The sequence below is a fragment of the Lipotes vexillifer genome, unplaced genomic scaffold (assembly GCF_000442215.2).
Source record: "Lipotes vexillifer unplaced genomic scaffold, Lipotes_vexillifer_v1.1 scaffold1011, whole genome shotgun sequence".
NCBI lineage: Eukaryota > Metazoa > Chordata > Mammalia > Artiodactyla > Lipotidae > Lipotes > Lipotes vexillifer.
Genome location: NW_006787698.1, coordinates 5,207,344 through 5,218,421, shown reverse-complemented (window position 1 = coordinate 5,218,421; position 11,078 = coordinate 5,207,344). Strand labels below are relative to the sequence as shown.

Here is an 11,078-nt window from a genome sequence, read left to right as displayed (position 1 = left end):
GCTTCTTCCCGCAAATTCTGTGGCAGGCTCAGAACCTCAGCACGGCTCAGCGAGGCCACCTGGGCTAATCCTCCCGTGGCTTTGAGCCCCACTCGGCTAGCAGCCTGGCCTGTGCCCATGCTCGGGCGGGCCCAGGGATTAATGATGGGGATCAGCACTGTTCTCAAGACATCTCACCTCGGCGTCTCTCACGCCAGGCTCTGGACTCGGGGCTGAGCAGACAGCGCTGACCCCACAGGCGGAGGGCCGCCTCTTGCCCTGCAGTGCCCATTCCAAGCCTGGGCTCCCAATGAAGGGCCAGTGCACCCTTCCAAAGGCCGAGGCAGGAGAAGCCTGAGGCCTCCCTGCCCCCTCAGGAAAGGGCTGCCAAACCCTCCCACCCTCCACCCTCTCCCTTCTCCCCAGAGGCCTGTTCTGAAGGGCCTGCAGCCAACCGGGGTGTCCTCTCCCAGAGAACGTTTCTGCCTGACAACCTGCCCTGGAGCCTGTTACACTGCCCCAGTTTTTCTTGCCAATCAAAGCACAGCCTTTCAACTGAAGAGCCATCTGCTTTTTGATTCTAATCAAGGAGATGCAGGGCTCCTGCAAGGGCAGAGGGTAAGTGCTGATAGGGTTTCGGCAGTGGCCACCAGGCCTGGCTGAAGCTGCCACCATGGATGTGGTGAGGCCCTTTGTCACCCACAGTGGATCTGGCGTTGATCCCAGATCTCTGTGACACTCAAACCCTATGGTCCTTACAGGGCTGCTGCCTCCTGGTAAGAGGATAGGAGAAGGGGACCCAGAGGGTCCACCTAGTGGGGCTCAGCCCTGGGACGCTTAGCCTGGGTGGCCTGTACACATCACCAACTTTCCGAACCATCTGGAAATAACTTATGAGTATCTCCTAAAAACAAAGATGTTCTCTTCCATGACCCAGGCTCGACGACCAAATTCAGGAAGCTTGGTGCCGATGGGCCTTCACAGTCCAACGCACAGTCTTTACAGCAGTGACAACTCTGCCCTGTAGCGGCTAACGGTCAAGCTCTACACATCAGCCAGCGGGGCACAGAAGGGGTTCTGTGGGGTCCTCTGGAGCCTGTCCCCTGAGGTGGCGCCTTCCGGAAGATGCACTTCTCTGAAGCCATCCTAAAGGCGCCACGGGATGCGCCCTGGAGCACACACCTGCTGACTGGCACTTGGAGACGGTGCCTAAATGCCTCGGCCACCAGCTGCTGAATCCCTCCGAGGGACCAGGGGAGAAGACAGCCACCGGCAGCACACGCAGCTCCGCGACAAATCCCAACCTGACCCTGCAGCCTAACTTACTGGTGCGCTTAGATATTTTAAAGTGAAAATCCCTACTTCCAGCTTAATTCCTTAATTCTGGTTTCACTTCTGGCTGTTAACCCGAGGGTTCCTCCGTGCAGTTTCGGGATTTCCAACCACCGAGGAGAAGGCACCCTGCGAGGCCGGGCGTGCGGGATTGGCCTCCGGGCCCTGCATGCGCAGTCCCCTGGCCTGTGATGCTCCTTCCCTCCTCTTCCCTGGCGGGCCCCTGCTTTTCCTCAGGCTCTGCTTATGTGGCACTCCTCCCGGAGGCCATGCTGGACCCCAAGGTTGCCTGTGCCAGCCCTCAAGTTGCGTAAAACTGCAGACTCTTCCAGCGTTTCCCCACTGTGACCCCACGGAAGGACATGTATTTTCACCGCCACCCAGCAGAGGGTCGCAGCTGCGAAGGCTGGAGACCTCACAGCTCGAGGGAGGGCCGCTCACAGGGTGCACTGGGGCCTCGGGAGGGGTGGGCCTGGCAGCCCTGAACCTGAACACACGTGAAAGACGCAAAAGCTTCCAAATCAGGACATTACCTGCGTGCAGATCAGGATGTACATGCAAAGGTTCTATCAAATACGACGGCACTGGTATCTTAACACAACTGGGGCCGGGGGTGGGGGGTAGGGATCTTGAAATCAACACTCAGTAGCAACATTTGGAGTGGTGCAAACTGGGGGCGGGGCGGCCCTGCTCAGACTCAGCAGCAGAGGCATGGCCGAGCGAGCCGCTTCTCTCTGGAGTCACTGCTTCGAGGTGCAACCCCACTCCCACCACGGTCACTGGGGGGCAGGAAGAGCAGCGCCACGGGCCCTGCTCAGCAAGGCAGGCTCCCCACTCTGAATCCAAACGCTGGCGATGTCCTGTAATCATTCTTTGGCGTCCAGGAAGACCCAAGCTGTAACAATAAGTTCTCTCCTCAGGATCCACATTTAACTCAAGTATAGAGTTTAGCTAATCACAGGGTTCTAGCCAGCAAATGGGATTTTTAAATCCAAAGTTTCATTTTCTCTTCTGGAAAGGAGCGATCGGAAGTCTGAGACAAGAAAGTGCTCGTCAAGCTACCTCTGGTTTTGTTCCACTCCTGTTCTCCTTGGTGTGGCGTGGTGGCCAGTCCCTCAGAACCTTCCAGGTACGTGACAGCTGTGTCATAAAGAATTTAACCTGGCCCAAAGAAAGGTCTGGCCTTTGCCCTTGGCTCCTGGGAGGCCATGTCTCTGTCCTTGAATGTCCTGCCTGGTGGGGTGCCTTTGTTTAGCTGGGGGCCTTTGGCACAGTCTAGGTGTGATTCCAGGCAGGGGCGTCGGGTCAAGCAGCATCGGTTCAACCACAGAGGGACCGGAGACTGGGCAGCCACGTGGGAGGTCGGCCGGGTATACTGACCAAGTTCCAGTAAAAACCCTAGACACCAAGGCTTCCCAGACTGGCAATGCTCTGTGCGCATCTTCTCGTAATGTTGCCAGGAAAGTCACTGTGGCCGGCGATTCCACGGGGAGGACGCTGCTCCCTGTGCCTCTCCCCTCGGCTAGCTTTAATCTGTGTCCTTTCGCTGTAATAAACCATAACTGCGAGTACACCAGCTTTCAGAGAGTGCTGAGAGTCCTTCTAGGGAAATTATCGAGCCTAAGGGTGGTCTTGGGGACCCTGAACTCTGCGGTTGTTGTCAGAAGACAGGGTGGTCTATAGACTGTGCCTAACCCTACAGCTGCATGAACCCTATTGTAGTTTTCCCCATGGTTTCAAATTCTTACGTTTTGATAAGAACGTCAAAAATGTCCACTAAGTAGGTCAAGTTTGTACCCAAACATCATCTCTGAAAGCATTTTCCATGAAGTAATGTTTCAACCAGGATGATGTGACTATTTTCCTGAGTTTACGTGCCTTGTTTGAGCTCTTCCTGTGTGGCCACCAGCAAACCAGCGAGTGGAAGGCCCTGCTCCAACTGAGAACCAAACGTTTCTCAAAGCCAGTGCGTGGGAGGCTTCCTGGAATGGTTATATTCTCCATCCCACTTGTAACTCCTTTGCAGTTCTCCCCAGTCTAACGGCGAACTCCCCGTCCAGTGGGGCCATCGTTCCAGGAGGACGTGAGGTTAAGCATAATAAGCCATGCTTCAAGCCCTCCACGGAGGCATCACCACGTGGGTCTGACAGACCTGGGAGCTCAGCTCTGCGACTGCAGTGTCAGGGCTCTCATCAGGCTGGATCTCAGAATCCCTACTAGGATCTTGGTGTCCTGCCATAGGCCAGTCTTGACAAGATGTCCCTGAACCCTAAAAGCTAGTTTTAATTCATTGCCCGATTTATCACCCAATCTTGCATGGGCTTGAGAGAACAGCTGTTTGCAGCAGCCAGGGGAGCCAGCTTCTCTTCTGTCATGTGACCTTCAGCTAAGCACAGTGCCTTTTCTCTAAGTCATAGGATGACTAAGAAAGTGGACTGACACTTGACATATTTTTTTTTAGTGTGAAAATATCCAAGGCCTTATCGAGTGCAGGGTGCCGACTTCAAGTGTCTACTATTTTTAAACCGAGGTGTAACCTACTACAGGAAAGTCTGCACATCTTTATCTTAGGTGTACAGCCTGGTGAAGGTTTTCATGTGCAGACCAAGATCCCAACGTCCCAGAAGGCTCCCTGGTGTCCCGTCCCCGTCAATTCCGACTTGAGGTAACCCCTGATCCATGCTCATCACTGTTGGTCAGCTAAACTTCCTATAACTGGAAGCATACAATAGGGTACTTTTCTGTGTCTGGCTTCTCTCACTCAACAGGGTGTAAGATTCTCCCAGGGAGTGGTAGTTTGTCTGTTCTCGTGGCTGTTAGAATTCTGTTCTTCGATTAGGCCGCTGTGGACGTGTTCTCCTGTGGGTGGACACTGGGCTGTTTCCTTTAGGGGAGTCGTGATCAAAGCTGCTATGGATGCACCTGTACATGTCTTCTGGTGGATGTCTGTACTCAGGACTAGGACTGGAGTGGCTGGGTCAGAAGCTTTATCTGTGTGTCGAGCTTCAGAAGATGCTGCCCAGAGCCACATGCTCCCATGAGCAGGGTGTGAGGTGCTACTGCTCCACGCCCTTGGTGGTACTAAAAGGAATTTTAACCCTTCTGGTGTGTGTGGCGAGGCACCTCACGCTCATTTTATTGTGCATTTCCTTCCTGTTATGACGTCGATGTGGTGATCCCGAGCACCTTTTCACACGGTGATTGGTCACTGGGGTATCTTCTTCTGGGAGGTGTCTGTTCATGCCTTTTGCCCATTTTAAAATTGAATTTTCTTTTCCTAGTCTGTGGCAATTTTCACCATCTTCATGAGGGTGTCCTTCGATGAACAAATGTTCTTAATTTGAGTGACGTCTAACCTGTGAGTCTTTTATGGCTAGTGGCGTTCCTGTCCTACTGAAGAAGTCTATGCCTCCTTTAAGGACATGAAAATCTTTTCCCATGTTGTACCTTTCACATTTATGGGTTTTTTAAAAAAGATTTATTGAAATATAGTCGATTTACATCACGTTTATGTCTGTAATCCATTTCAAATTAATACATGTGTATGGCGCGAGGAGGGGTCAATATTCATCTTCTCCGTGTGGATGGACATCCCAGGGATCAGCATGACTTTTTGAAAAGTCCATCCTTCCCCACTGACCTTCAAGGGTCTTCTTCATTTTGACAATGTTAAGGTTCCCTTGCAAGAATACTATTAGGAAGAAAACATCAGGGTCTATTATTTTCATTGGATTTTTGCACATTCCAGATTATAAATAATTGTTGGTCTACTTTTTTCTTTGTGGAATTGGCCTCAAAGGTGAAGTTTGCAAATGAGTTCAATGTTTTGTTCTCAATACTGACACAAGGAACTTCCCTGGTGGCGCAATCGTTAAGAATCCGCCTGCCAATGCAGCGGACACGGGTTTGAGCGCTGGTCGGGGAAGATCCCACATGCCGTGGAGCAACTAAGCCCATGCGCCACAACTGCTAAGCCTGTGCTCTAGAGCCCGCGAGCCACAACTACTGAAGCCCGTGTGCATCAATGAAGACCCAGTGCAGCCAAAAATAAAATTAATTAATTAATTAAAAAAACCCCAATATACACTTAAAAAAACCCCAGAAAACACTGACACAAAATGTAGTATTTTTAGGCCTAGCAGTTGAACTTAAATATGCCTCTTTTCCACTTCATCATTTGTTTCCCTCCCAATAATAAAGGATTCTTTTTAAAGAGCAATTTGTATCCTTTTTTTGGGTACTATAACCATCACCATCCCCCGAAATCAGAGGCTTGGTAACAGTTTCTCCAAATGATACACCATGGGCTCATGCCTTGACACTGTTCCCTCAGACAGATTAAAATTCTCCCCTACTTTCTTTGTGACTGACTGCAGAGCATTACTGTGAATTCAAGTTGTACAACCCTCCCATTACGGGGACAGCCTCATCGACCTGCATATAGCAGAAAGTGGAACAAGACACTGGGGGGCAGAAGGATGCCCCTGGCTGCCCTGTGCAGCTCCACACGACCCACCCTGCGCTGGCAGGATGGGCACAAGTCTCCTAGGAGGGCCGCGGGAGAGCCATCATTTTCTTCTTCTTACTTACGTAGCACTCACGATCCACAAATGGATCTACAAAGCAGAAAGCATGCATTGTCCTGTGGTTGGCGTGTCTGTGAGGGCAGGGGCCCCAGTGCCTAGCGGGGAGCCTGGTCTATGTCTTCCCCACAAGCAGCTGACCTGTGATGGCCCAGGGAGACCATAGCCAGGGCGGGGCGGGGGACTGTCTACAGAAGGAAAACCACTGGCTCTCTGCTCCAGCCACAGGCGCCTCCTCACCACGGTCCACCAGCCACATGATCGGCCTCCATCACAGCACGGACCCCCTTCTCCCACACTCACCCTGCCACTGGCCTCGAACCCGCCGGCCACCTCCTGGACCCCTTGTCCCCAGACCTGCCCTCCTCAGGGCTCCTCTTGAACGTCGCCTCCCCTGCCCTCTCACCACGGCTGACGCTGCCTGTCTCCCCTCTTCCAGGACGTTAACGTCACGTCCCACGAGGACAGAGGCTCCGAGACAGAGGCTCGACCTGAGCTTGTGGAGTGACTGCCCGGGCAGCGGGCCCGCCGGCCCCTCCCAGAGGCCCCCGCCCCGCCCCCCGCTTACCTGTCCTTGTACTTGATCACAGCGTCCACGATCTTCTTCATCTTCTTGGTGAGGTTGGGCGGGTTGGGGGAGAGCTTCTCGGCAGGCGGCCGGCCACGCTTCTTCTGCTTCTTGCTCTCGTCGTCCTTGTCGCGGCTGCGGGTGCTGGTGGTCGGGGTGGAGGGGCCGGCATCGCTGTCCCTCTTGCGCTTCCGCGACGATTTCTTCTGCCGGACCTCCTCTTCGATCTCCTCCAGCGTGCCCTCCTCGATGGCCTTCAGGGTCAATAGTGGTAAAAATAGGACAGCCAGCACCGAGGTCGACAAGCAGAGGCCGCGGCGCAAACCCGGGGGCCTGGCTGGGGCAGGACACAGGCTGGGGCTCCGGATGGGCTCCGAGGGCACGGGGGCCGTGAGGGCCAGCTCTGTCTCCCGGATGCCAGCCCACCCAAGCCCGTTCTTCGCAGATAAACGGCGTATGTTACAAATTTAAATGTCACAGCCTCACTGTGCGAAGCCTGAAGAGTGGGCTCCTGTAAACCCTCCACCCAGAGGTGACCCCGTCAACACTTCTGCTCTAGAGCATGTTCCGTGTTTTTGAAAAACTGTGGTAAGATACGCATAACATAAAGTCAGCCGCTTCAAACACTGTCAAGTACGCCGTTCAGTGGCACTGGGAACGCTCCTGCTGTGCAGCCGTCCCCACCCTCCACCTGTAGGATGTCCCACCTTCCCACGCACATGTGCAAAATCGAGGCAGCACCGGGATCGAGCCACATACCACATCACGACTCATCTTTTTGCTTATTATGTCCTGGATATACTTCCTCTCGTTTTTCTGCAACATAATTTTTAATGCCTATTTAATAGTATTTCCTTGTAAAATGGGCCTTAACTTAACTTCCTCTGTAGTTGGGCATTTAGGTTCTTCCCAGTTTTGCGAGGATGGGTGGGTGGGCTATTCTAAGTACCGTCATAACTGACATTTGTCTTTCTTTTAGATAGATTCCTGAAAGTAAAACCGCTGGGTTGAAGAACACGAACGTGAATGTTAACTTCAAAATTGTTCCGATGTATTAATTCTCAATGACAGTAACTAACTTGCATGTTTTAGCCCTGAACACAAAGTGATGGGGAGCCAGGTTTCTAGGGGGGCTTGGAATCAGAAACGGGAGTGGGGCCTGGACCCAAACGGATGCACTGGTTATTCATCTCAGTTACCAGCTGCATCTGAGTGCAGGTACAGGGCCAGGCACTGAACACAGCCCCCTCATGGAGGGGAGACAGTAATACACAGCCCACAAACATGGTGACAAGTGTGCCGAGTGCCAAGAAGGAGGGTAAGAGGTGCTCTGAGGATGGTGGAGCAGATGTGTCCTGGTCAGGGTTGGGGAGAGCTTCCCAGAGGTGGGCACTTAAGCAGATCTGAAGGGTCAGCGTGGTGGAAGGAGGCACCCAGGCCAAAGGAACAGCATGGAGGGCACAGAGCAGACAGAAGGGACTGAAAGGAGGTTGGCACGGGGGAGGGCACGCAGTGGGTCGAATGGTGTCCCCTCTAATTCATATCTACCTGGAACCTCAGGATGTCATCTTACGGGGTAATAGGGTTTTTGCAGATGTAATAGGTTAAGAAGAGAGATGAGATCATACTGCATTAGCGTGGGCCCAAATCCAAGGAGTCAGAAAAGGCCGTAAGAGAGATACTGCGGACATCCATGTGCAGGTGGAGGCAGAGACTGGAGTGATGTGGCCACAAGCCAAGGAATTCTGGGGCCACCGAAAGCTGGAAGAGGCAAGGAAGCAGCCTTCAGAGGGAACATGGTCCTGCTGACACATAGATTTCAGACTCCTAGCCTCCAGAACTGTGAGAGAATAAATTCCTATTGTGTTAAGCCACCAAGTTTGTGGTAATTGTTATAGCAGCCCCAGGAATCTAATACTGGGGTCTCTGGTCCTGTGCCCTAGACATGCAGGTCAGCCCAGAAGGGCAAGAGCCAAGCACATTCTACAGGGTTTGGGTACATATGGCATCAGGGTGGCCGCCAGAGAAGTGGTGCGAATTACATGTCCACCACTAAGACAGAGGAGTGTCTGATTTGGGTAAATATCTCTCTTATTAATGTAAATTTTATTGAGTATGATATATTAAAAAAATGGCATGTGCTCAAACGAGAAAGAATAGTCTTTTCAACAATGGTGCTGGGACAACCAGAGAGCCACATGCAAAAGAATGAAGCTGGACCCTGACCTCACGCCATACGCAAAAACTAACTCAAAAACGATCAACGGTGGACTTCCCTGGTGGCGCAGTGGTTAAGATCCTCCTGCCAGTGCAGGGGACATGGGTTTGAGCCCTGGCCTGGGAAGATCCCACATGCCACGGAGCAACCAAGCCCGCGCACCACAATTACTGAGCCTGCGCTCTAGAGCCCAGGAGCCACAACTACCGAGCCTGTGTGCCACAACTACCGAAGCCCGCGTGCCTAGAGCCCATGTTCCGCAACAGAGAAGCCACCGCAACGAGAAGCCCGCGCACCGTGATGAAGAGTAGCCCCCGCTCACCGCAACTAGAGAAAGCCCGTGAGCAGCAATGAAGACCCAACGCAGCCAAAAATAAATACATAACATTTTTTTTAAAAAAAGGATCACGGACCTACATGTAAGAGCTGAGACTCTAAAACTCTTGAAAGGAAACACAGGGGTAAATCTTTGTGACCATCAACTGGCAATGGGTTCTCAGGCATGCTACCAAGGCACAGGCGAAAAGAGAAAAACAAATAAATTTGACTTCGTCAAAATTTTAAAACTCTGTGCTTCAAAGGACAGTATCAAGAAAGGGAAAAACAGGGGCTTCCCTGGTGGCGCAGTGATTAAGAATCCACCTGCCGATGCAGGGGACACAGGTTCAAGCCCTGGTTCGGGAAGATCCCACATGCCATGGAGCAACCAAGCCCGTGCACCATAACTACTAAGCCTGAGCTCTAAAGCCTGAGAACCACGACTACTGAGCCCGCGAGCCACAACTACTGAAGCCCATGCTCCGCAACAAGAGAAGCCACTGCAATGAGAAGCCCACGCACCGCAACGAAGGGTGGTCTCCGCTCACTGCAACTAGAGAAAGCCTGCGCGCAGCAACGAAGACCCGATGCAGCCAAAAAACAATGAATAAATAAAATAAATAAATTTTTAAAATATGTAAAAAAAAAAGTGAAAAACAAAAACCACCCCACGGAATAGGAGAAAATATTTGCAAATCATATATCTGACACAAGACTTTAAAGATGACCTACAAATGGCCAAAAAGCACATGAAAAGGTGCCCAACACCATTAGTGCCACCACCACCCCACCACCCCACCGGAAGCAATTCAAAACCACAATAAGATAACACTGCACACCCACTAGGATGGCTAGAATCAAAAGGCAAACAGAAAGTTATCAGCGAGGACCTGGAGAAACTGGAACCCTTCTGCGCTGCTGGTGGGAATGTAAAATAGTGCAGCCACTTTGGAAAACAGTTTCCGTTCCTCAAAAGGTTAAACAGAGAATTACCATTTGATCCACTCCTAGATAACACACCCCAGAGAAATCAAAACATATGTCCTCACAAAACTTGTACACAAATGTTCACCACTGCATTATGCACAATAGCTAAAAAGTGGAAACAACCCCAAGGTCCATCAACTAATGACTAGATAAACAAATATTGCCTATTCTTATAATGGAACATTATCCAGCCATAAAAAGAATGAAGTCCTGATATATGCTAGAACCTGGATGAATCTTGAAAATATTTTGCTAAGTGAAGAAACCCAGACATCAAAGGATCACATAATGCATGATTTCATTTATAGAAAATTTCCTGTTTAGGCAAAATTATTGAAACAGAAAAGTTGTTTAGCGGATGTCAAAGGCTAGGGGGAATAAAGGGATGGGAAGATAGCTAAAGAGAAAACAGTTTCTTTTGGGTGAGAATGTACTAAGCTTCATTTGTGGTGATAGTTTCAGAACTCTGTGAATATACCAAAAATCACTGAACTGTACATCTTACACGCGTAAAGTTATTCCTCAAAGAAAGGGAGGAGGGAGAAAGAAATGCGCACCGACTATCATCATTAGCACGTGGGCAGCTATTCTTTAAAGGGCACCCATTGTCTCAGTAATGCCGGGCTGGCAAAGGCCCCACGCGACCCGTTCGGGGCTGTGGTTGGTACAACGTTCCTTCATCCAAGGTTCTCTTCTGGGCCCTGGAGCCCTGGGCTGACGGCAGGGAACGAGACACCCCACCCGCCCCACCCGAGGTTCGGTGGTTCCTGGCATGTTTCAACAGCTCCCTCTGGTGCACAGCTCAGTGGGCGAGCTCGCAAGTCTGGGGTGTTCTGAGCTCCCAGGAGGGGACGAGGGCCACCTGGCCACATGGCTGAAAAAGCACTGGGGCTGCAGTTACTTAAGGGGAACCCCAGGGTGTGTGATAAGAGGCCTGGGGAGACAGCTGCTCATTCCAGGGTGTGGTGCTCAGCAGGGCGTAACCGCAAGCCGCCATCCGCCTTTCAGGAAGTGTTGTCTCAGGGACAACTCGAGGGTTGGACTGTTACTCATCACCTCTACACTCAGAACCCCTGGAGCAGGAAGGGGGTCG

General features: G+C 51.6%; 1 protein-coding gene across 1 annotated transcript in view; it reads right to left on the bottom strand.

Annotated features, from left to right (window-relative positions):
* SMARCA4 (SWI/SNF related BAF chromatin remodeling complex subunit ATPase 4) overlaps positions 1–11,078 on the bottom strand; it is a 91,245-nt gene that overhangs the window by 11,504 nt on the left and 68,663 nt on the right. Inside the window, exon 29 of the mRNA XM_007460759.1 lies at positions 6,463–6,716. Within this exon, the coding sequence (XP_007460821.1) occupies positions 6,463–6,716 (254 nt within the window). The remainder of the gene's footprint in view (positions 1–6,462; positions 6,717–11,078) is intronic.